Below are 26,607 nucleotides of genomic sequence, written 5' to 3'. Positions count from 1 at the left end.
ATCTTTGGGTACTGAATCAGTTGCTTTACATTTATTTCATTTAATTCCCATGATAAAAGTGCTATTATCATCCTCAATTAATGGATGAGAAAATGGATAAGACACAGCAAAATTAAATTACTTGCCAAGTTCCCACAGCCAGTACTAGGGTTTGAACCCAGGGATGCCGGGCTCTGTAGCATGTGCCCTTAATCCCCGTGATGTCCTATGTGTGTAGTAACAGTGTTATGTCTGCATCATGGATTCCCCAATTCCCACCTCTGCCCTCACAATTTCTAGTTGACCCCATAAGGTACGTACATGACTGATTAAATGTCTGCAGTAACGCAAGGGATCAGTCAAATGTTGGTTGGAAATTATTTCTTTCTCTGAATCTTTTCTTCCCTCGTACGCCTCCTTCATTTTGTATGTAAAACAAAGGCCTACTCAGTTTCAGACATGTATAATGTTGTGGCTAATTCTGAAATGTAAAATACAACAGCTTATAAACCCAAAGAAACCTTGTCCTCCCCCAACCCCTTCGATCAGTCGCCCTGGAAATTTCCAGCATAATTTAAAACATTCTTCTTTTGGAATTGCCTAGGAACCAATTTTAAATTATCACCCATGAAGGCAGATTACCTGTGAAGGTAGATGTGATATCTGGAAACCCCCAAAAGTTCTTTGGAGTCACATGTTGCAAAAAGCTAACGCACAAAGAACCAGGTGATTAACCCGGGCAAGGTTGTTTTCATTCAAATGTAGAGGTTTAATGAGCCTGATTTAACTCAGATGGACACTACACTGGCCCAGAGGAAGAATTTCCAACCTGGTGGACTAAGTAGGATCCTTCCCAGGGTGGTGACTCTGAAGAAAACATACTGAACTTTTATCATGGGAACTGAATGAGGAAATAAATATAAAGCAACTGATTCAGTGCCCAGAAACAGTAGCTATCATCGTTTTTATTGCTAGTAATGGTGACAGTATGTTTCCTTCAGTGCCCTCATGCAGATGGGCTCTTTAAAACAGATGACATAGAGCACATCCATCAAAACTTTCTTAATTACACATCACTACTAGTGAAGAATTTTTTAAGGATACCCGAATATATTTGTTCATTTTACAAATTTCCTGTATCCTGATATTTTACAAACATTATGAAATATTACAAAAATATAAATTTGAAGGATTCGATGAGAAAACAAATGGAAACAGAATTTCCAGTACTTATTTCCCTCACCCCAGTGTACCACGCTCTCTCCCTTGGGTATGCAAGCTCCATTTTGGAGACAGCACCCTCTCTCTTCTCCTGTCCTCAGGGGTCACTGCCTCCGAAAAGACTGAAGCAAAGGATCTTCGAAGGATGTTAGCCAACAAAGCCAGCATCCAAGAAGCTGGGAAATGGTTTTGTGTGGACTCAACAACCATTGCGGCCATCACCTCCTGCGAGAGCCATGCGGGGCGGGTCCTCAGAGATGCCTGGGGAGATACAGGAAACGGATTTGGATTCGGGCTGATGCAGGTAGGACAGCAAAGCCGTGCAGGCTGGTTCAGTTGGCTGTTGGATTTTGGCTGTAAAACATCACAGGAGGTTAAGGGACTGTTTTATTTTATAGCACGAAAATGATCCCAACTCATACTCTGTGGCAAGTTTTAAGTGGGCAAAATGTGCCTTTCCAGGTCCCCTCTTTCAGGGCCTCTGCCCTGCACCTCTTCTACCCAATCCCAGCTCCCTCCCTGGGGCACCACCTCCCTCTGTGCTCCAGACAGGCTGTTGCTCCCTGAGAACCATCACTTTCCCACTTGCTTCCCCCATCAGACTGAACTGATAACCTGAGGAGAGCAGAGAGTGGCTTGGAGGTAACTTTTCTGAACAGCTGCCCCTTCCCTGAGTATTCCTGAAGACTCAAGGCCTTAATTCGATGACTGCATTTCTTTTTTCCTTTTATTCATTTTAGTTGTTTTTTCTTCCAGTTTTATTAAGATACAATTGACATACAACACTGTATGTTTAAGGTGTACAGCATGATTTGACTTACACACACTGTGGAATGATTAAAAAGTTTATTTAACATCCATGATCTCATACGGATGCACACACACAAAAAAGAATTTAACGTGATGAGAATTTTTAGGATCTACTTTCTTACCAACTTTCAAAATACATCAACAGCAGTGTTAACTATAGTCATCACATTGTACATTACTTCCCTAGTACTTGTCTTACAACTGGAAGTTTAGGCCTTTTGACCACTTTTATCCCATTCCCACTCCCCCACCTCTTGTCTATGGTAACAACAAATCTGGTCTCTTTTTCTATGACGTTTCTTTTTAGATTCCACGTATGAGTGAGATCATATAGTATTAGTCTTGGTCTGACTTATTTCACTTAGCAAAATGCTGTCAAGGTCCATTCATGGTGTTGGAAATGACAGAATTTCCTTCTTTTTATGGCTGAATAATATATATATATTGAATATATATATAATGTATGTATATATATATATGTATATCTATGCTACATTTGGTTTATCCATTCATCCATTGATAGACACTTAGGTTGTTTCCATGTCTTGGCTATTGTTAAATAATGCTGTTATGAACGTGGGGTTACAGAATAGACCCCCAGAGACAAAGTGGTGTCTAGTTGGGGAACAAGAGCGTGCTCTGGTGGGAGCTGGGGAGATGGTCCACTAGGACTGTGGTCCAGGGGCCAGAAGGGCTCTGGTGTCAGAAAGAAGCCCAACGTTGATGGTGAACAAGGGGGAAGTGGGGAGGAGGTGGGTCTAAGGACAGAGAAGACCCCGGTAGCCAAGACGAAGAAGCCGGTGGGGATGAGTGGGAGTTAAAGAGGACAAGTGACAAGTATGAGGACACAGGGGCCAGGGGACTCCGGAGCAAAGTGGTAAGGCCAGCTGTGGGGCTGGGAATGCCAGTGAGAATGGAGGGGCCTTGGCAGAGACGGCCCTAGCGGCAGAACAAGAGCCAGTGATGCGGTGGAAAAGTGTGGTGGGGGGCAGGGCCCGATGGTGAGGAGGGAGACAGTGAGGGAGACCTGCCCGGAGCCTGGACGGCTGCAGTGAAGGGAAACGGGCCTGTGGAAGGCACTCCAGCAGAGGCTGGGAGACCTTGTAGTGCCCTCTGAGAAGGTGGAGGCTGGGGTTATGGGGGCTCAGAAAGAGGACCGTGAATGCTGAAGTGGGCACAGAGGATGCAGTATCTTCTCCAAGCTCCCCATATAGCAGAATGCCAGCTTTGGAAGACAACCTGTATGTACATATATGAAAACACCTCACAGCCAGGATAACGACACACAGTTGCTGACAGTTGCCCTTATCAAGGAGCTTGCCCGGAACTCCCTGGGGCTGCAGGAGACAGGGTACAAGCCTCAGTTAGGGCGGAACAGGGGCAAGGTGTCCTGGCAGGGGTAGCGGCACCTGACGGTTTCTCCTGTCCTGTTTCCTGCACCCCATTTCTCACCAAGGCTTTATCCCACATTCTCTTCCCTAGAGATTCCCCTGACATGTCAGGCCAAGCTGTCCTGAGGCCCTGGAATTGTACCAGCCTTCCTGGGAAAAAGGAACACAGCAAGCAGGGAAGTGATGGACCTCCTGCACAGAAGAGAAAGCAGGACTGGCGCCACTTGTTTTTTTTTTTTACATCTTTATTGGAGTATAATTGCTTTACAATGGTGTGTTAGTTTCTGCTTTATAACAAATCCACTTGAGTTTTCTTCTGGCAAGCTCTCCAGGCTGGGAAAACAGAAGACTGGGTTACCTGTGGTGAAGGAAGGAGCAGAGATACTCTAAGGAGGTCGAGGCTGAGTAGAATGATCCTTAGCAGCTTAGACCCGAGAGCCACAAGAATTAGTATCGCGAGTACAGGCTGGCCACAGACCACCAGACACACCTGGAGCTGGATAAGTTCCCTTTATTGCATCTCAGGAAAAGTCCTTTGGGAAGGACTTTAAAGGATCTGGGCTCTTATTAGATGGTTTTGATGAGTGTTCAAAGAAGCATGGTTTGCTCTGGATTGGATGCTGTCAGGAAAAGAGAGGCGGCTCTATGATTGGTGTCTTCATGAATCTCATCTAGAAGGTGAGAGGAGTGAAGCGAGGCTAAAGCTGTGTGATGAGAAGCAGCAAGGCCCCACATTACCCAGAAGAGGGGATATATGCCTCATTTTTCCAGCTTGAACAATGCTTGTGTTTTCGTCTGCACTCGGATGTGATTACGCAGTGAGCTTGTTTTCGCCTTGATCCATCAGTTACAGAGCAGCTTCATCTGATGTTGGTGACCTGTGAAATTGCTTACGTTCAATAGGAAACACCTGTCAGTGCTGGGCCGGCTCCTAGACACACGGAGGCTTTCCAGGCCAGCTCCTGGCTATCATAGCTGCTCTTCTCTAATGGCCCTCTTCAGCCAAGGGCAGACAAAGTCAGACCACAAGGCATCAATCCACGACGTCCAGATTTTCACTGGTCAAGATTTTGTCAGTTAAGACCAGGAGGATGTCCAGAGGGCATAGTCTTCGTTGGACTAGGGCCAGTTGTAGGATAAGTTGTTGAGTCATCTGATGTGCCAACGCTGCATTTAAGTTTTTGGACAGGATACACTGAGCAACTGTAACACAGGCAATGACCAGAAGCAAAAGGATCATGAGTCTTGTGACAAGACTTAAAGCCAGGGTCCCAGATTATAAAACCCAGGCAATGAAAGCATGTCCCAGAATCCAGCTGGGTCTTTTGGAGAATCAGATGGGTTTTTTGTTTATCCTAATATCCACAGTTGTGCTTGCCCTGTAGTTCATAAATGCAGCAAGAAGTACAAACCACCCTCCACCAGCTTAGAGGAAATCAAGGTGTTCAAAGGGGCCTTGAGCATCCTGTCCAGTCTTGTCAGAATCTTGTCAGGATTGTGTTGTTGGCAGGTAGGATGTGCAGTGGAAAAATCCTCAGTGGTATCTTTAAAATTACCCTACTAATGCTGGTTCAATACTGTTGCCAATTTTTCTCTGCTTTATGGGTAATATCACTACTTTTTGATATTTTTAATATCACAATATTTGCTAAATTTCACTTTTTATCACGGTCACCTCCTTACATATAGAAAAGCATGTCAAAGCTCTGTAATTCACTGTCAATGTTATAGGGGGTCCTGTGATGGGCATTTACTTCTAAAGCATTTCAATGTCATGGACTATCTCCAAATCATCTACCTATCCTATCAGTATATTTACTTTTGTGATTTGGCAGATCTGGGAGAGGGCATTGAATGGACACAGTTTTTGAGAAAAGCTTATAATTCAAGGGTAAATTTGAGCCTGATGATACTTTTAATTTTACTTTCTAAGTATGAATAATCTACATACACAATTAAATCAGAGTTATCCAAGGAAGTCTTCAGAAGGTCAGTGCAGGGTATACATAGTTCCCTGAGGCAAGCAATTATGGGCTGTTCCTTTGTGGGAGAGGGAAGGAGGTGGCTGGGTTTAGAAAGGGGCAGTGATGCGTGACGGAAAAGCACCAGTACTTCCTAGGTTAGGTGACTAGCTGAAAGATGCTGAGAGCTTACTGTCAATGGAAGAATCTATACAGCACAGCATGGGAAACCATTAAAATGAGTGGAGACCCTAGAACTAAACCAGCCGAAGTTTTCACACTTTTGTTGTCACTGCTGTGGTTCTTAGACAAGATGGATATATATATGTTTTGGCTACTGGAGCTAAAGAAAGACTGAAATAAGCAAAGGGCCTCTGGTGATTTCCATTTCACTGAAGCAGTTCCCTAGTGCCTGTTCAGATTTATAATAAAAGGAAAGGGGGTGGGGCAAGGGGAGGATCTGTGAATCCAGAACAACAGAGGAAACATTTGGAAGATAGTTTTATTGTACCAGTCTTTGTGTCCAAGGACTATGTTTCTTTTAACTTGAAAAACATATTCATTGAAATATATTTAATAGACCTTACTTATATATAACTAACCTAGGAAGATCAACTCCTTTTTTAATTTGTCAGGATTGTTTTAACAGTAAGTTTGGTAGGGACTTCCCTGGTGGCGCAGTGGTTAAGAATCTGCCTGCCAATGCAGGGGACATGGCTTCAAGCCCTGGTCCCGGAAGATCCCACATGCCACGGAGCAACTAAGCCCGTGCACCACAACTCCTGAGCCTGCACTCTAGAGCCCGTGACCCACAACTACTGAGCACATGTGCCACAACTACTGAAGCCCGTGCGACTAGAGCCCGTGCTCCACAACAAGAGAAGCCACCGCAATGAGAAGCCCACACACCACAACGAAGAGTAGCCCCTGCTCGCTGCACCTGGAGAAAGGCCGCGTGCAGCAACGAAGACCCAACGCAGCCAAAGTGTAAATTAATTAATTAATTAAAAGAAAATAAGCTTGGTAGACAAAAATTCTCGCAATAGAATTGAAGTTTGGAGAACCTTTGGACAATCATTCCTATTGCCCTTACTTTTATGTGGTTAACAGCGAATCTTTATTTATGCCATCGAATGGCCACTTTAGAAAATCCACAGATAGTGCAGGCATAAAATTCATCCTAACAGTTTATTATTTTGAATCTAGGTATGATTTTGGGAAAGGCAAAATCAAGACTAGTTTTTTTTTTTTTTTTTTTTTTTTTTGCGGTACGCGGGCCTCTCGCTGCTGTGGCCTCTCCCGTTGCGGAGCGCAGGCTCCGGACGCGCAGTCTCAGCGGCCGTGGCTCACGGGCCCAGCCGCCCCGCGGCACGTGGGATCTTCCCGGACCGGGGCACGAACCCGCGTCCCCTGCCTCGGCAGGCGGACTCTCAACCACTGCGCCACCAGGGGAGCCCAAGACTAGTTTTTATAGAAGACAAGATATGTGATAAGTACCCCAAAATAGGAAATAATTTGATGAAAAATACCTTAGTTTACCTAAATTCTATTTTTACTTTTATTTTACATTATTCATGCACAGATTGTAGTAATTACTAATATACGTTTTATGCAAGTATTTAGGCATGTGTAAATATATTTAAGACATTTAAAGCTTATATTGAATACCTATAGATTTAAAACATAATTTATCAGTATATTAAATACAAAATGTACATATCACTAAATTTGCCATGTTAATAAGCAGAAAATCATATCCATTATGTTAAATACATATTTGTATTTCTCTGTAATTACTGTGCCTGGTATAATTAACTGTTTATATTCTCTTGAAGTGATCAACTATTTTTCTTTTCTCCAGAAAATTAAGAAAATTAGAGAACAGAAAATGAATTGTTTGGCTATTTTTTTCTCCATGAGCACTCATTTCATATCATTTTAATAATTTTGAGGGAAAAAGAAACATAAATAATATTATTCAAAGGCATTTTCATCATTTGTTAATGGATTGCCATTCTGAGAAATAAGGGTAAAAGTTTTATTTAGTGACTAATGTTTTGTATCAGTTTCTTATTTAGAAACTGTCCAGACTTCCAGTTTTAATTAATTAATTGTTTACCAAGGTCTTAAAGCTGAGAAAAGTTTAAATGTATAAAACAGATTTTGACACATATACATAAAAAGAGAGCGACAGATGATGTAGACAGTAACTTGGACCCTTGATATTTTTATCAAGCTGTGTGATCAAAAAGCCACTACTTAATACTCCTCAAAGTATAGAAAGGAAGGAGAGGATATTAAATATTCTCTATATTAAATTAAATGGTCTTTTTTTTTAAAGAAAAACAAGACAAATAGTGTTTTCATGGAGGTTTCTTCACTTTTTGTTCTTTTTTGTTCTAAAGTACCTCCCAAACATACAATCTTGCTCGTGTCAAAAGTCCCCTAAAATGGCCAGTGCAATTCCAAATTGTCCTTGGCGAAACTGTGACACAATGATAAGCATACTAGTTAGTACTGTTAACAAGAAAAGATGAATATAATATGTGTTTGGCCTGAAAGAGGCACCATTTAGATTGAGAAGACCTTGAGAACTGGAATGGCCCTTAAAAAGAGTGCTTGGGTAACTTTTGTCTCCCCTGAGCCTGACCAAAGGCCAATGGTCACCAAGGAGTGGCCAGAAAAACCTTCTGAAATAGAGCAATTCTCTGAGACACAAAGACAGGACAGAAGAAGTCCTTGTAAGGTTTGAAATGATGGGAGGCAAAGGAGTACCATTCTGGGGATTCCCCTGGGTGCAACTTAAGGATGGACTGACTGGGTTTGGCAGGTCGACTTTACAGAGGCCTCCCTGATCCTGTCCCCTGGTGGTCACACCTTTGTGGAATTCCCCTCTTCCTTGAGTGTGAGCTGGACCTGTGACTTGCTTCCAACCAATGGAATGCAACAGAGGAGACAGAATCTAGGCCACTGCATTTATATGATTACCTAAGAGGGTAGCACCCATCTTGCTAAAGTCTCTCACTCCAGTGTTGGTTTTGAAGAAGCAACTTGCCATGAATTTTATAACCACAAGGAAATGACTTCTGCCAACAACCTGGGAGAGCTTGGAAGCAGATACCTGCCCTGTCAAGGATCTGAGGAGAACCCAGCTTTGGCTGATGCCTTTTTTGAAGCCTTGTGAGACCCTAAGCAGATTAGCGGGCTAAGCTGTGCCCAGAGTCCTGACCGAGAGAAACAGCAGGGTGATGAGCATGTGTGGTTTTAAGCGGCTGAGACTCTGGTAATACGTTACGTGACAACAGAAAACAAATGCTCTAGCCTATGCTCATCTCCCTACAGGCTTTTCCTCTTCTGGGCAATTTCATTTCTAAATATCCAACTTATCATTCAGATATTTTCCTCTAGTCATGAGCAGCAGAGGTTAAAATTACTTACCAAAACTTTCTTAGACTCTTTGGGTAAAAATTAACCAATGGTCTTTTCCCCATTTTAAACATTAATATTAGCCTAGTAAAAGAGGCAGAAAAACATTAGCAGGGGCTGCTTTTATCAATATTTATACAGCTGGCCTCAATCCAACTCCAGCAAGGACAGCTTCTGTTGAGGCATACAGGTCTCTCTCCAGTTAGACCCAGCCCTTCGAAGTCAGTGTCCTTCTGCTTTATATCCTCTCCAGGCCGTACATATACTGGATATTCAATAATTGTGGAATTGAAAGTGTGATTACCCTGAAGCTTATTCATTAATGATATCTGGCTTCACTTCACACAGCACTTCTACTTGATGCCAAAACTCTATGACAGGACAGATGCTGGGACCATAGGCAGTGAGTATGCCAATGTCACTGCTGCCTGAGTCAAATTTTACGAGACAAGGAAAATAAAGGGCAACTAGAATTCTGAGTCCTCAGCACCAACTTCAGTTAGCTGCCACAGAATTTCCCGGTACTGAACCTCTCTTAAAATTCTTACTTCTCCCCACCACTCCAGGTATCTGAAATAGAATAAAAGGAAATAAAACAACTTTCCCTAAATGATTTTTCCCTTCTCTTTTTTCTTTTAAATAGCAACATCAACTGTTGGCAGAGATTTCTAGGAATTCAAGGAACATCAATAAAGTTTAGGGCAAATGAGATTTATAATTAGAAAACAGATACTATTTTGGGTATTAAATTTAAGGATAAAATGAAGCCAAGTCCACATACGTATTTATAGACACCACAGCACGGAGCAGCCGGTCCAGCTGCACCCAGTGTCTAATGCTTCTGGCTGAATCTCTGTTCTCCAGGGGAACAGACTAAGCTCCTTTAGGGCAGGGACCACATTCTGGTCAGCTCTGGATTTCTCCAACACATAACACACTCTTCACTCAAAGGGCCACTCATAGAATGTGTTGCATTCAATTAAATGAGAAAACAATTTTTTAAAAAAGTTAACGACGATTGCTAAGGTGACATCTGAACCCACATGTTCAAACATTGCCATCCTTACCCATTTTCCAGTGAAACTACTGGAGGGAAAGGGGACAGAATTAAACCAATTAATAGCACTAAAACCTCCAAGCCTACACCAAGGAAGAATCACACCATGTTTAGCCAGTGAAAATGACTAGAATTTAAGACATATTTTAATGAGAACACTTTCTCACCATCTTGAAATAGAAATGACTTGCGCTTTTTACTCTGAAGCCGCGAGGCCATCAGGACTTATTCACTTCCTGGTCCGTGGGGTTCTGAAGCCACCCCACCACCAGCTCTCCAGTGCTCTTGAGGCACGTGCTGGACATGTCCTCCTCTCTTGGGAGACCTTGTGGCAGCTTCAGGGGCTTGATTCTGTGACATAAGGGAATGCTTTTAGAGTTATACTAGGTAACACATTTTAAGAAACTGCTGGAATAACAAACAACAAACCTTATCAAATGTTTAACCACTTTCAGTTTTGCATTCACAGAAGGGATATTCTTGTGAACTTGAGGAGTATGTGCCTACAAACAAAGGAAAAAATGTTATGGATCAATTTCAAAAGCACAGATGGTCCCATGTTACAGGAAAAGGTTAAGGTGTAGGCTCACTCTGTCTAAATCAAACTTCCAAGTACATTACGTGAAATCATACATTTAAACAAAAGTTTTAAAAGTGGAAAATTTAAAGCATATTTAAACAACACTAAAGATGACTAAAACAGTTACGTACTTTTTGTAACCCAAGCATCTTTATTATATCTTTCTCCCAATACGGACGTCTTTTTGTACTTTTTATTCTGGTAACAATATGCAGTTTATGAGGCTGCTGTGGATCCCCACCATATTTTTCATGATCTTCAGGTGAAGGTTGAAAAACCTGGAAAGGAAGAATTATAAACGGTATATTTTCAATTTACACAGCTTCTATGTGCCTCTTTTATTTTTTTTTCCTTAAAAAAACTTCAAACAACTATATAATGATTTCATCCCTAATAGTTCTATAATCCTCACCCTCAAATTGAACATTTCTACCAGTCTGATTACTCAGATAGATGGAATCTAAGAATTTCATACTCTAAGAAAAATACCACACAGGCAAGGGTTTGTTTTGTTTTGCTTTTATTAAGAGAAAAGCAGGAGCAACCAGATGACACTAAAGAGTTCAAATGTCAAGAGAATATGTTGCATTATATGAGCTGGGCCTGGGCTGCATCCCCTCCCCCATTCAAGTAGGGGGACAAACAAAAACTTACAATAACACATGAGTATTATAAAAAGTACGTATTCACTGCAACCCCGAATAAGGATGTATGTACAACACTATTTGTAATACTGAAATTTTTTTTTTTGTGGTACACAGGCCTCTCACTGTTGTGGCCTCTCCCGTTGCGGAGCACAGGCTCTGGACGTGCAGGCTCAGCGGCCATGGCTCACGAGCCCAGCCCCTCTGCAGCACGTGGGATCTTCCCGGACCGGGGCACAAACCTGTGTCCCCTGCATCGGCAGGTGGACTCTCAACCACTGCGTCACCAGGGAAGCCCAATACTGAAAATTTTAAAGGCCACATCTATATTCCTCAAGAGAATAGCTAAATAAATTATGAGGCATACATTCTAAATAAAACTAAAAATAATATAACTAAATAAGATATGATGCAAATAAATTATGATGAATCCTACTGGCTATAATGCTACCGTTAAAACAAATAAAGTTTACTATCTTTGTAAGTACTAACATTGAAGGGTGATCATAATATATTGAGCAAAAAAACCAAATTTCCACACCACTGTGTAACAGGATCTTGTATTTGTTTCATCTACACCATGATGAGTGTGTATATATGATATATTCTGTAACTACTAATTCTAAGAATATGATCCTAAATTCTATTTTTTTTTCACATCTTTATTGGAGTATAACTGCTTTACAATGGTGTGTTAGTTTCTGCTTTATAAGAAAGTGAATCACCTATACATATATCCCCATATCTCTTCCCTCTTGTGTCTCCCTCCCACCCTCCTTATCCCACCCATCTAGGTGGTCACAAAGCACCAAGCTGATCTCCCTGTGCTATGCAGCTGCTTCCCACTAGCTCTCTATTTTAAATTTGGTAGTGTATATATGTCCATGCCACTCACTTCATCTCAGCTTACCCCTCCCCATCCCCGCATCTTCAAGTCCATTCTCTATGTCTGCGTAGTTATTCCTGTCCTGCCCCTAGGTTCTTCAAAACTTTTTTTCTTTTTAGATTCCATATATATGTGTTAGCATACGGTATTTGTTTATCTCTTTCTGACTTCCTTCACTCTGCATGACAGTCTCTAGGTCCATCCACCTCACTACAAATAACTCAATTTCGTTTCTTTTCATGGCTGAGTAATATTCCATTGTATATATGTGCCACATCTTCTTTATCCATTCACCTATTGATGGACACTTAGGTTGTGTCAATGTCCTGGCTATTTTAAATAGAGCTGCAATGAACATTTTGGTACATGACTCTTTGAATTATGGTTTTCTCAGGTTATATGCCCAGTAGTGGGATTGCTGGATCATATGGTAATTCTATTTTTAGTTTTTTAAGGAACCTCCACACTGTTCTGCACAGTGACTGTATCAATTTACATTCCCACCAACAGTGCAAGAGGGTTCCCTTTCCTCCACACCCTCTCCAGCATTTATTGTTTGTAGATTTTTTGATGATGGCCATTCTGACCGGTGTGAGGTGATACCTAATTGTAGTTTTGATTTGCATTTCTCTAATGATTAGTGATGCTGAGCATTCTTTCATGTGTGTGTTGGCAATCTGTATATCTTCTTTGGTCTATTTAGGTCTTCTGCCCATTTTTGGATTGGATTGTTTTTTGATATTGCGCTGCATGAGCTGCTTGTATATTTTGGAGATTAATCCTTTGTCAGCTGCTTCATTTGCAAGTATTTTCTCCCATTCTGAGGGTTGCCTTTTCATCTTGTTTATATTTTCCTTTGCTGTGCAAAAGCTTTTAAGTTTCATTAGGTCCTATTTGTTTAGTTTTGTTTTTATGTCCATTTCTCTAGGAGCTGGGTCAAAAAGGATCTTGCTGTGATTTATGTCATAGAGTGTTCTGTCTATGTTTTCCTGTAAGAGTTTTATAGTGTCTGGCCTTACATTTAGGTCTTTAATCCATTTTGAGTTTATTTTTGTATATGGTATTAGGGAGTATTCTAGTTTCATTCTTTTACATGTAGCTGTCCAGTTTTCCCAGCACCACTTATTGAAGAGGCTGTCTTTTCTCCATTGTATAGTCTCGCCTCCTTTATCAAAAATAAGGTGACCGTATGTGTGTGGGTTTATCTCTGGGCTTTCTATCCTGTGCCGTTGATCTATATTTCTGTTTTTGTGCCAGTACCATATTGTCTTGATTATGTAGCTTTGTAGTATAGTCTGAGGCCCAGGAGCCTGATTCCTCCAGCTCCGTTTTTCTTTCTCAAGACTGCTTTGGCTGCTCGGGGTCTTTTGTGTTTCCATACAACTTGTGAAATTTTTTGTTCTACTTCTGTGAAAAATGCCAGTGGTAGTTTGATAGGGATTTCATTGAATCTGTAGATTCCTTTGAGTAGTACAGTCATTTTCACAATATTGATTCTTCCATTCCAAGAACATGGTATATCTCTCCATCTGTTTGTATCATCTTTAAATTCTTTCAACAGTGTCTTATAGTTTTCTGCGTACAGGTCTTTTGTCTCCTTAGGTAGGTTTATTCCATGGTATTTTATTCATTTTGTTGCAATAGTAAATGGGAGTGTTTCCTTAATTTCTCTTTCTGATTTTTCATCATTAGTGTACAGGAATGCCAGAAATTTCTGTGCATTAATTCTGTATCCTGCTACTCCACCAAATTCATTGATTAGCTCTAGTAGTTTTCTGGTAGCATGTTTAGGATTCTCTATGTATAGTATCATGTCATCTGCAAACAGTGACAGCTTTACTTCTTTTACATTTGGATTCCTTTTATTTCTTTTTCTTCTCTGATTGCTGTGGCTAAAACTTCCAAAACTATGTTGAATAATAGTGGTGAGAGTGGACAACCTTGTCTTGTTCCTGATCTTAGGGGAAATGGTTTCAGTTTTTGACCACTGAGAACGATGTTGGCTGTGGGCTTGTCATATATGGCCTTTATTATGTTGAGGTAAGTTCCCTCTATGCCTACTTACTGGAGGATTTTTATCATAAACAGGTGCTGAATTTTGTCAAAAGCTTTTTCTGCATCTATTGAGATGATCATATGATCTTTATCCTTCAATTAGTTAATATGGTGTATCACATTGGTTGATTTGCATATATGGAAGAATTCTTGCATTCCCGGGATAAACCCCACTTGATCATGGTGTATGATCTTTTTAATGTACTGTTGGATTCTGTTTGCTAGTATTTTGTTGAGGATTTTTGCATCTATGTTCATCAGTGATATTGGTCTTTACTTTTCTTTTTTTGTAGTATCTTTGTCTGGTTTTGGTATCAGGGTGATGGTGGCCTCATGGAATGAATTTGGGAATGTTCCTTCCTCCACAACTTTTGGAAGAGCTTGAGAAGGATAGGTGTTAGCTCTTCTCTAAATGTTTGATAGAATTCACCTGTGAAGCCATCTGGTCCTGGACTTTTGTTTGTTGGAAGATTTTAAATCACAGTTTCAATTTCATTACTGTGGTTGGTCTGTTCATATTTTCTATTTCTTCCTGGTTCAGTCTTGGAAGGTTGTGCATTTCTAAGAATTTGTCCATTTCTTCCAGGTTGTCCATTTTACTGGCATAGAGTTGCTTGTAGCAATCTCTCATGATCCTTTGTATTTCTGCAGTGTCAGTTGTTACTTCTTTTTCATTTCTAATTCTGTTGATTTGAGTCTTCTCCCTTTTTTTCTTGATGAGTCTGGCTAATGGTTAATCAATTTTGTTTATCTTCTCAAAGAACCAGCTTTTAGTTTTACTGACATTTGCTACTGTTCCTTCATTTCTTTTTCATTTATTTCTGATCTGATCTTTATGATTTCTTTTCTTCTGCTAACTTTGGGGTTTTTTGGTTCTTCTTTCTCTAATTGCTTTATGTGTAAGGTTAGGTTGTTTATTTGAGATGTTTCTTGTTTCTTGAGGTAGGATTGTATTGCTATAAACTTCCCTCTTAGAACCTCTTTTGCTGCATCCCATAGGTTTTGGGTCGTGTTTTCATTATCATTTGTTTCTAGGTATTTTTTGATTTCCTCTTTAATTTCTTCAGTGATCTCTTGGTTATTAAGTAGTGTAATGTTTAGCTTCCAAGTGTTCGTATTTTTTAGATTTCTTCTTGTAATTGATATCTAGTCTCAAACCTTTGTGGTCAGAAAAGATACTGATACAATTTCAATTTTCTTAAATTTACCAAGGCTTGATTTGTGACCCAATATACGATCTATCCTGGAGAATGTGCCATGAGCACTTGAGAAGAAAGTGTATTCTGTTGTTTTTGGATGGAATGTCCTATAAATATCAACTAAGTCCATCTTATTTAATGTATCATTTAAAGCTTGTGTTTTCTTATTTATTTTCATTTTGGATGATCTGTCCATTGGTGAAAGTGGGGTGTTAAAGTCCCCTACTATGATTGTGTTACTGTCGATTTCCCCTTTTATGGCTGTTACTATTTGCTTTATGTATTGAGGTGCTCCTATGTTGGGTGCATAAATATTTACACTTGTTATATCTTCTTCTTGGATTGATCCGTTGATCATTATGTAGTGTTCTTCTTTGTCTCTTATAATAGTCTTTATTTTAAAGTCTATTTTGTCTGATATGAGAATTGCTACTCCAGCTTTCTTTTGATTTCCATTTGCATGGTATATCTTTTTCCATCCCCTCAATTTCAGTCTGTATGTGTCCCTAGGTCTCAAGTGGGTCTCTTGTAGACAGCATATATACAGGTCTTGTTTCTGTAACCATTCAGCCAGTCTGTGTCTTTTGGTTGGAGCATTTAATCCATTTACATGTAAGATAGTTATCGATATGTATGTTCCTATTCCCATTTTCTTAATTGTTTGGGGTTTGTTATTGTAAGTCTTTTTCTTTTCTTGTGTTTCCTGCCTAGATAAGTTCCTTTAGCATTTGCTGTAAAGCTGGTTTGGTAGTGCTGAATTCTCTTAGCTTTTGCTTGTCTGTAAAGGCTTTCTCTGTCGAATCTTAATGAGATCCTTGCTGGATAGAATAATTTTGGTTGTAGGTTTTTCCCTTTCATCACTTTAAATATGTCCTGCCAGTCCCTTCTGGCTTGCAGAGTCTCTGCTGAAAGATCAGCTGTTAACCTTATGGGGATTCTCTTGTATGTTAATTGTTGTTTTTCCCTTGCTTTTTTTTTCTTTGTATTTAATTTTTGATATTTTGATTAATTTGTGTCTTGGTGTGTTTCTCCGTGGATTTATCCTGTATGGGACCCTTTATGCTTCCTAGAGTTGATTGACTATTTCCTTTCCCATATTAGGGAAGTTTTCAACTATAATCTCCTCAAATATTTTCTCAGTCCCTTACTTTTTCTCTTGTTCTTCTGGGACCCCTATAATTTGAATGTTGGTGAGTTTACTGTTGTCCCAGAGGTCTCTGAGACTGTCCTCAATTCTTTTCATCCTTTTTTCTTTATTCTGCTCTGCAGTAGTTATTTCCACTATTTTATCTTCGAGGTCACTTATCTGTTCTTCTGCCTCAGTTATTGTGCTATTGATTCCTTCTAGAGAATTTTTAATTTCATTTATTGTGCTGTTCATCTTGTTTGTTTGCTCTTTAGTTCTTCCAGGTCCTTGTTAAATGTTTCTTGTATTTTCTCTATTCTACTTCCAAGATTTTGGATCATCTTTACTATCATTACTCTGAATTCTTTTTCAGGCAGACTGCCTATTTCCTCTTCATTTGTTTGGTCTGGTGGGTTTTCACCTTGCTCCTTCATCTGCTGTGTGTTTCTCTGTCTTCTAATTTTGCTTAACTTACTGTGTTTGGGGTCTCCTTTTTGCAGGCTACAGGTTAGTAGTCCCCTTTGTTTTTGGTGTCTGCCCCCAGTGGCTAAGGTTGGTTCAGTGGGTTGTGTAGGCTTCCTGGTGGAGGGGACTGTTGCCTGTGTTCTGGTGGATGAGGCTGGATCTTGTCTTTCTGGAGGGCAGGACCATGTCTGGTGGTATGTTTTGGGGTGTCTGTGACCTTATTATGATTTTAGGCAGCCTCTCTGCTAATGGGTGCAGTTGTGTTCCTGTCTTGCTAGTTATTTGGCATAGGGTGTCCAGCACTGTAGCTTGCTGGTCGTTGAGTGGAGCTGGGTGTTAGGTTTGAGACAGAGATCTCTGGGAGAGCTCTCGCCGCTTGATATTACATGGAGCCGGGAGGTCTCTGGTGGACCAATGTCCTGAACTTGGCTCTCCCAACTCAGAGGTACAGGCCTGACACCTGGCCAGAGCACGAAGGCCCTGTCAGCCACCCGGCCAGTTACGTGGGGAGTTTCTTGCCTTTTGGGAAGTCTGAGGTCTTTTGCCAGCGTTCAGTAGGTGTTCTGTAGGAGTTGTTCCACATGTAGATGTATTTCTGATGTATTTGTGGGGAGGATGATCTCCACGTGTTACTCCTCCACCATCTTGAAGGTCTCTCCCCTAAATTCTAAATATGATTCTAACAATTATATATACATGTGTGTGTATTTTATATATATATGTGTATATATATATATATATATATATATATATATATTTATCCTTATTTGTATAAAGGTGTCAAAAACATTAGGTCAAGAGTCATACCTCTGGGGAATCAGACTGAGGAAGGCCAAAAAAAAAGATGGTACTTTAATCAAAAAGGATATTATTCAATCATTAACTTATCCACAGAGGGTTCACATTACATTGCTAAATGATGAAAGCAGCTGGAGAAGCATTATAGGCAAGATGATGCACATCTTCAAAAATATTTAACAGAAAAGTATGTGGAGGGTGTTAACAGTATTTGCCTCCAGGTGGGTAGGATGAAGGGTATTTTTCTAGAAATTTTGATGGGGTAGGTGCACCAAAGAAAAGGAGAGAAGAATTAAAGAAATGGTGTGAGGAGCACGAAATATTCAGGAAAAGTAAGTGGTTCTGTGTGACTAAGGTAGAAAAAAATAGGAAAAGCAATGCAGGGCGAGAAGTTAAACTAAGCTTAACTATGCTTAGTCTTTAGAAATTCCCAGAATGGATATAAGGTTATTGGAGGTTTGAAGCAAAATGACATTTCAAAAATAGATTCAGAAAGAAAACTTTTTCAAATGAACTGGAGGTGGAGACAGATACAAGGAAACTCAGGAAGCACTTAGAGCCATGGTTTAAGAGTCTGAATTACAGCAGCTGTAACAGAAAGAGGCTGATTTGGGGACTTTAGGTAATAAAATAGATGGATTTGTGGTGGGTGAGGGAGAAGATAGGGTTGAGATTGACTTAGAGCTTTCTAGTCTGGGAAATCAGGTAGAGAGGATGGTAGCATTAACTGACATCACTAATAGAGGACAAGCACCCTCTTTTAGTTTGGTTGTCTGGAGGACAACCTCATTTGTAAGACAATGAGTCTAATTTTGGATAACTTGAAATACCTACAGGTTATCTAAGCAGCAAGGTCTAGAAACTACAGGAGAATATAGGAGTAAGTTCAGAAGATAGGCAAAGGGCTGGAGATGCAAATCTCAGGGTCATTTCTATAAAGTTTAAAAGTTTTCATGCTCACTACAACCAGTGATCAAAATCACTCCCCCCACATTTTAAACAAACGCTAACATCTGTATCTATCATTTCTTCCAGAAGTTTACAGTCTAAGAAACATGAAAACATATAAGAGAATGCAGTTGTGGACCATGACTTGAAAAAGAAGAGATTTCTGATAAAAGAACATCAAGCACATTAAAGGTATCTAAATAGTCAATGGTAATACTATTTTAGCTTTTAAAAAAATCAGTGGAGAATGGTGGTTACCAGGGACTAGGGGGAGAAGGTATGAGGAGTTACTGTTTAATGAGTACAGAGGTCCAGTTTTGCAAGATGAAGCATTCTGGAGATGGTGGCTGTGATGGTCACATGACAATATGAACGTACTTAATACCACTGAAATGTACACTTAAAAATGTTTAAATTTTATGTTGCATGTATTTTACCACAGTACAAAAAAATTGGAGAAATCAAAATAAAACAGAAATCTACTGAGGGCATAGTCAGTGTTTTCTAAAAGAATCATAGGTAGACACAAATCCAGCAGAGAAGAAGATCCAAATTAGCAATGGCTGATAGAGAAAGTGAAAACCAAGAGCCACACAGACAGTCTGAGCAGGAGGAAGAAACACTGTTTTCTCAGGACAATGGTGATATGAAAACACAAAGTATCAAGGGAAAAAGCCATAAGCAGGAATAAACAGATTCTGAGACCAAAACCCAGTACTTAAAAGGTCAGTGGCCCATATTTATTTTAAATAATCATTTACATAAATCCTACTATGTTTAATTAAAAAAAATTTTTTTATTTTTAAACTTTTTATTGGAGTACAGTTGATTTACAATGTTGTGTTAATATCACGTGCACAGCAAAGTGAATCAGTTAACATATACATATAGCCACCTCTTTTTTTAGATTCTTTTCCCATATAGGCCATTATAGAGTATTAAGTAGAGTTCCCTGTGTTATGCAGTAGGTTCTTATTAGTTATCTATTTTATATAGAGTAGTGTGTATATGTCAACCCCAATCTTCCAATTTATCCCTCCCACATAAATCCTATATTTTAAACTCTACACTTCTACCTATACCCGCAAATAATTTAACATGAAAGTTTTCAATATTACAAAAATCGGTACCTTCAAAACATAACGTAACAGGGAAGAGAGAATTCTGACTCCACGTTGGTTCTGTTTCTTTTACTTTAACCTTTGCTTTTCGTCACTTTTGTTATAGCTGTAAGCATAGATAATGGCCTGCCACAAGGAACCCTGCCCCTCTGCCTGTTAAACTAAAAGGCCTTTGTTCAGCTCACAGACAGACATTCTGACCCTGACCACCTGTGAATGGCTACAGAAAAGAAGAAATTAACACATCCCTTCCCCATGCAGGCCGAGGGAGGAGATTTTGCAAGACAAATGGCCTTTTTACTTTACTTCCTCACCTCCTCCCCCTGTCTGTTCTATAAAAGAAACTGGCATCCTGACCCCAATAAGATGGTTTTTGGGTACACTAGTTCGCCATCTTCTCGGTCTGCCGGCTTTCCAAATAAGAGTCGCTATTCCTTGCCTCAACACCACATCTCCCGGTTTACTGGCCTGCCCTGCGGTGAGCAGAATGAGCTTGGACCCGGTAACAGTAACATGTTTTTCAAAAACAGTAACGTAAAAACTTACTTTATCTGGAATTCTTGACTTTGTAAATTTGTGACGAATCCAATCTGTACAAACAAGGGGCTCCACACCTTTTGTCACCATCTAAAATATGCCATAAAACATGTGATTTTTAGAACTCTATCTAGTGCAGAAATCATAATCTACCAATTTTTAGGTGACAAAATCTGTTCTCACCTAACCTGTAATTATTAAACATTTATTTCAGCCCCCTAGCTGAATGAATACATCTCATCTTACCACTAACACGAAGAAAAAACACATTAAATATAAACTTCTAGACCAGCAGTTGGCAATATTTTTCTGTAAAGAACCAGAGAGTGAATATTTCCAGCTCTGGGGCTACACAGTTTCTGCAGCCAAGTCTCAGCTCTGCCACAGCAGGGCAAAAGCAGTTGTTGACAATATGTAAACAAATCGGTGTGGCTATGTTTCAATAAAACTTTTACCAAAATCGGTGGTGGGCTGAATTTGGCTTGTAGGTTGTAGTTTGTCAGTGTGCTCTAGACAACATACGATAATTCAGCTTCAGCAATACAGTGTAAAAGAAAGCCAAAATGAGTTTCCAGTTTTCTTTCTAGTGCCAAGAATGCCATCAACTCCTGTTTCCTGTCTCTTGTTCCCTTTCTACAATCTTCCAGTCGTGTTTCTCTCAGGCTGCAGAAGAAAAAGGATTCACTGCTAATCCTTCATACCAGGAAACTCCTCTGGGTGGAAAATAATCATTTCCTTCATGCCCTCCCTGTACTGCAGAGATGGTATAAACAATGGGAGAATAAGCAGGAGGGAATTGGGGGTTAGGGGGAGACTGGTGAAGAACATGGGCTTTGACATACCAGGAACATTGGGCCTCTAATCCTGCTCTGTACTTACCAGCTGTGACATATGAGATACTTATCCTCTCAGAGGGTCGGTTTCCTCAGCTATAAAAAGGAAATAATACTTACCACCCAGGATTAATCTGAGGTTAAGGTAAGTGTGTAAAGCACCTGGTATTATTATTATCTAAAGGCAGCAGCAGGTCCTATCTAGACTCTGGACCTCATGAATAGATTAGGCTGCACCACTGAAATTTCTAAAAGAAAGACTGGAAGGAAATATATGAAAGTACAAACATTAATGGCCTCTGGGAAACTGTTTCTCTTCTTTCTGCTTTTCTACATTTTTCTAATTTTCTATTACTGAAAATGGACTCTTCATAACTGAAGGAAAGAAAAAATCTAAAACTTTCAAAAGATTAAGGTGGGCCATGGGGAATCAACACTAGCCATTTTTTACCAGCATTTTCTCCAGAAAAAGGTCTTTTGTGATTTCAGATCTTTAGGGATAAAACAGCAGATAAACCACAAATAAAATTAACGTTCAACATTAAAAAAAGTATATATATATATAAAGAAACTTAAAATTTTAATTTGCCTGTATGTTTTGTTAATTAGAAAAGAGAGAAAAAGTTCTTAAGGAATAGGAAAAAAAAAAGATCATTCTTGAAAAGAAATACTTACTTGTAGTCTGCCTGGGGGCCTCTGAACTATTGAGCGCAAAATCCCTGCCATGAGTGTGGTGACTGTTCTCCTTAGGGGCTGTGAGAAGTAGAAAACAGATCTGTGGTCAGGTATGTCTTAGAAATGGATAGCTCAAACTGAAAAACTGGATGAAGTTTAAGAGCAAAATCTTGATTGTTTCAATACACTAAGGACAAGAATTAAGTTACAATAGATGTTTTATGGAGAGTTCAAGAAAACCATAGGAAGTAATTATACATTAACCATATCCCATTTTCACCAAAGAGTTAAATTACACCCTAGGCTGATTCAACAAAAATAGGCAATGGAGGTTACTATCATTTAAAAAATCTTCAACAGCGAGGGCAGATATAAAGAATGCTTTGCTATAGAATCAAAAAAAAAAAAAATTAAAGAGCTGGAAGGGACCGAAGAAATCCAAACTCCTAATTAGGACTGACAACGCTCTTACTTTATTTATGAGGAAAATGAATCCCAGAGAGTTCAATCATTTACCGAAGGGCATCAGCTTTCAAGAGAGTATATGGTCTGGAACCCAAACCTCCTAATACCTAGTCCAGCATATTTTCACTAAATCATAACACCCTTCTGTTAAATAAAGCAGAATGTTCTTTTTTGCTTATTTATATTTTTAGACTATTCTTAACGAACATGCATTGCATTTATAAACTAAAGGTCATGTTTATTTAGACACAAAACAATTATGGCCTACTGACTTAAACTGAATGCAGAAAGATTAAGTTCATGAACTACATGTATATTTTGGACAGGTTACTTAATTTGTATGTTTCAATTTATCCCCCCAAAGAACAGAAAAAAAAATAATACCTATCTTGCAAATGAATTACTCTGAAAACACCTAAAACAGTACTTGGCACATAAGAAGCCCTCAATAAATGGTAGTTTTTACTATTATAATATCATTAAATTATTACAAAGCTATAATAAGAATACCCTAACATGCCAAAATAGGGCAAGTACTGTATTTCAGTGCCCACCAGATTCTGGCTCACTCGAGCTCTGCAGGTCTTTCCTGTGGTGTGGACAAAGCAGTGAAGCTACTGGAATCAATGCGAGATGTCCCATTAGAAGGGCCTGACTTCAGAAAAAGTCTCAGCAACCCAACCAGTCTCTCAAAACTAATTACGTATCAGTTTTAGAAGAGTTAACTACTATATCCTTACGCCCTGAAAACAAGAATTTTGTCTTGTTCATCTTCTACTCTCAGCATCTGGCACACCATCTGATGGACAGCAGGCACCCAGTGTTTGTTGATGAATGTCTGAGTCAGTTAATGGGTTAGATCCATGGTCCGCTCAACTCAGAATTCAGAAGTACATCAGAATTTCATAACTGCCATTCAGACTTCAGACCTCAAACATTACAATACAGCAGAGCAATTTCTAGTTCACATCATCCAGTTTGCGTGGCTGGTTGTTTAGATCCTTTGTATCAAGGCTTCTTTAGAAGAGACGCTTAATCCTCCGGCCCTCCCATCAAATAGACAATGCTAAATTATTTTCTCTACCATACTCATTCCTCCCAAGTTAAGCGTTAGGTACTAACCCAATTTATTTAGCTTCACTCTTTGTTAAATCTTTCTCTTATCACTTAGATTTCAACAACAGCCTCCTAACTGGCCTTCCTGCTTCTATTCTAACTTCCCCAAGGTCTTTTACTCCACAGCAGCAATCATCTCATTAAGTCCGAAATCAGATAATGTCAACTCCTCCGCTGAAAACCTTCCAATGAGCCAGGTTTCTAATTATCAGAGTAGGAGGTTACACACAGGCCAGAGAGGAAGGCTACAATGATCCATGTGATCCAGTGACAGAGGATTAGTGTTGGAACTCATGTTTAGCTTAATATAGATATGATGGATATAGAAATAATTATAGATACATATACATACATGGGTTAGCTGTTAGCCAAGAGGACCTAAAGGCAATGGCATCCCAGTAGCGATGAGCATGCCCAGTGCCCAGATCTTAGTTTCTAATGGCATTCTCTAAAAAAAAGAACCAGGACTCCTTGGAGGAATGGCTGATTATATGGCTGTAGCAGGGAATATATAATGATGAGTCTGGAGCACCTAGTGCTAGAAAGGAACTACTCAAAAAATCAAAATGATGGGGGTATGTCAAAGGGACCAGAAGCCAAATGAAAGAGCTCCCAGTGGCTACAGCTGAAATAATATGAGCAACAAAATAAGTACAAAGTATTGGCTTATAATCCAAAACATAAACTAACCATGAGTCCATACTGATATAAATAGATGAATAAATTAATTAATGAGGGAGAAGAAACAAATCTCCCTTACAGAAGAATTTCAAATAATTTATGTAGACACTCCCCTCACAAAGAGGTGGAGTAAAGCTATCAACCCTGAGGCATGGGCTATGCTTAAACACTTGCTACCAGAATATAACATAGAAAGGGGGGAAAATACCATTACATTAGAGGAACCTAACAAACACTATGTCATCGAGGTGATCAAGATTAACATCAATTGTGATAAAAGTCAAGTTGATAGCATGTATCCTTGATATGATGGAATGAGAATGGCACTTCACCTCTATGTCTTCCTTCCAAAAACCCCTAACACTTCTCTAACAGAAAAATATCAGACAAACTCCAATTGAAGGACATTGTACAAAATACTTGACCAGTACCTCCTCAAATACCTGACTGCCTCGAAACTGTCAAGGTCATCAAAGCCAAGGAAAGTCACAGTCAAACTGTCATAGTCAGGAGGAGCATTTGACAACTAAACACAATGTGGTATCTTGGATGGTATTCTGGAACAGTAAAAGGATATCAGGTAAAAACTAACAAAATCTGAATGAAGTATGACCTTTAGTTGATAACGTATCAATATTGGCTCATCAATTATAACGAATGTACCATACTAATGTAAGATGTTAGTAAAAGGGGAAACTTGGTGTGAGGGGTATGTAGGAACTCCATACTATTTTCATAACGTTTCCATAAATCTAGTTATTCCAAAATTAAAAGTTTATTTATTACAAGACTAAAAAGCTCCAAAGCCTCTCCATTTCAATCAGAGTGACAGCCAGTGCTAACCCCCCGCCTTGAGGACACCACCTCCATACTCTTGGTCAATCGCTACACACACTGGCCCCATTGCAGGTCCTGGAACCTGCCATGCAGGTATACTCCCCTGACTGGCTGTTCCCTCTCCTGGAATGCCCCTGATATCCACATAGTTAACTCTCTTACATCCTTCAATTTCTGGCCTAATTCTCATCTTCTCAATGAGTTCTACCCTGATTCCATTATTTAACATTTTGACCCACACTACAATTGTCAGCACTCCCAATCTCTCTTACTCTCCTTGATTTTCTTTCCATAGCATTTAACATCTTCTAACATACTTTAATTTTTTGTTAGGTTTGTGGTTTATTGTCTGTTCCCACCCAACAGCATGTTGGTTCCACAAGCACAAAGATTTTTAAATTTTCTTTTGTTTTAGGCTTGCTCTGTCTATTCACAGATGTATCCCAAGCATCTACCTAAAGCATCACTGCCATGTAGCAGCCACTCAGTTAAGTTTTGCTGAATGAATGAAGTGTCATTTACATACTTCAGAATGTGTGACAGTCAAAAGTTGTAAGTTTCAATGAAGGTTATTCTTAATAATTAGGCACATAACTCTTGGACCTTGAAGCAATTATACTGTCTTTCACGGTACAATTAAGTTTCTCTTGCAAAGACACAAAAGCAGGAAAATAAATGCACCATATGAGAAGTTTGATCCCATTTCCATTAATTAAAAAAAAAAAAGATGTCTGTGAATGTGTGTGTAAACAGAGAAAAACTCTGGAAGGCTATCAGAGAAACGTTAGCATACCCAGGGAGAGGAGAGCTGGCTACCAGGGCTATTTCCGCCCCTCCCCGACGTCCCACACCCCCGTAATGTCTGATAGGTTTGTTGTTGCTCTTTTACAATGACCATATGTGTAACTGTTGTTTAAAAAAAACTAATTCCTTTTCTAAAGAGACATAATGGTAAACGGGGGGGGGGGGCACTACTGAAAATGCAGAACATAGGATTTCCCTTTCAATAAATCGACATCTCTGAAGGCAAGAAATGTCTCTTGAACTCCTAATGCCTTCTAGGCAGGCGTTCCGAAGTGCCTCTTGGAATAAACAAAACTAAACAAAAAACCGCGGAAAAAGCAGCTCTGGGTAGGTGGCGATCAAAACGCTGTTGCAAAATCACGGCTTTTAGTAAAACGGTAAATATTTTAACTGCCAACTTCAGAGGATTTCCGTTCTAAAATGCGGCAATTTTTAAATTAGGCAATTTTGTATCTCCATCAACAATTCAAGTTAGGCTGACCCCAGAGGAAAGCCGAAGTTATGCATAAAGCAGAAGCACAGAAAATGTTAAAACATACTTGAATTCCCTTTCCCCCTAGACTGCCCAGCCGAGGCGAGCTCTGTCCTCGAGCTCCAGCAGGCGGGGCTCCACATGCCGCGTCCCGGGATTCCACGAACTGGGAAACGGGATCCAGCCGGCCAGTGGCTTTTCGGGAGCCCGAGGGACAGTACCTGGACGTAGTTCCATTCAGGTTACTGTGACCCGTAAACACAGAATCGAATGGAGAAAATCAATCCGCATCCGCCTAGGGTTCCCAGATATGTACTCCTGGCAAAAATGCACTACTTCCGGCCACTCATTCCCCACTCACCAGCAATTCCTAAATGTCTTTCAGCCTGAAGCTCACCACTCAGGGGAACCGGAACAAAGAAAGGACCCAGAGTGCCACACTCAAATCCGGCCTTCACAGTGCACACACCCTGGCATTTTAGTTCCGGCCGAGTCCCTCCCACTCAGGCATCATAAAAAG

At 39.9% G+C, this 26,607-nt stretch overlaps 1 protein-coding gene across 7 annotated transcripts; it reads right to left on the bottom strand.

The window, feature by feature from the left end:
- Positions 1 to 1,155: 1,155 nt before the first annotated feature.
- On the bottom strand, positions 1,156 to 26,534 carry MRPL30 (mitochondrial ribosomal protein L30). 7 transcript variants are annotated; one of them, XM_032652961.1, is made up of 7 exons: positions 26,449 to 26,534; positions 21,713 to 21,790; positions 20,214 to 20,294; positions 10,557 to 10,703; positions 10,275 to 10,348; positions 10,013 to 10,196; positions 1,156 to 1,461 (listed from the first exon to the last, which is right to left on the bottom strand). In XM_032652961.1, the coding sequence occupies exons 2-6, from the start codon at positions 21,761 to 21,763 to the stop codon at positions 10,064 to 10,066; spliced, it is 486 nt and encodes a 161-aa protein (XP_032508852.1). In that variant the 5' UTR covers positions 21,764 to 21,790; positions 26,449 to 26,534; the 3' UTR covers positions 1,156 to 1,461; positions 10,013 to 10,063. The 7 variants fall into 7 exon arrangements, with proteins under 7 accessions (XP_032508852.1, XP_032508854.1, XP_032508856.1 ...); XM_032652963.1 differs by lacking the exon at positions 26,449 to 26,534 and adding an exon at positions 26,309 to 26,446 and having other exon boundaries at positions 1,237 to 1,461; XM_032652965.1 differs by lacking the exon at positions 26,449 to 26,534 and adding an exon at positions 26,155 to 26,300 and having other exon boundaries at positions 1,237 to 1,461.
- Between the last annotated feature and the right edge of the window lie 73 nt (positions 26,535 to 26,607).

The sequence above is a fragment of the Phocoena sinus genome, chromosome 13 (genome assembly GCF_008692025.1).
Source record: "Phocoena sinus isolate mPhoSin1 chromosome 13, mPhoSin1.pri, whole genome shotgun sequence".
In the NCBI taxonomy this organism is placed as follows: domain Eukaryota; kingdom Metazoa; phylum Chordata; class Mammalia; order Artiodactyla; family Phocoenidae; genus Phocoena; species Phocoena sinus.
The sequence above is the reverse complement of the archived record's forward strand: the minus strand, read 5'-3'. Positions and strand labels throughout refer to the sequence as shown.

Bases quoted from the DNA above. Each gene is read 5' to 3' on its own strand.
- MRPL30 (XM_032652961.1), bottom strand. From the start codon at position 21,763: ATGGCAGGGATTTTGCGCTCAATAGTTCAGAGGCCCCCAGGCAGACTA. The intron at 10,349-10,556 runs GTACGTAACTGT...CTTTGTTTGTAG, and splicing joins AGATGCTTGGGTTACAAAAA to GCACATACTCCTCAAGTTCA. The intron at 10,197-10,274 runs GTTTGTTGTTTG...CTTATGTCACAG, and splicing joins GTGGTTAAACATTTGATAAG to AATCAAGCCCCTGAAGCTGC.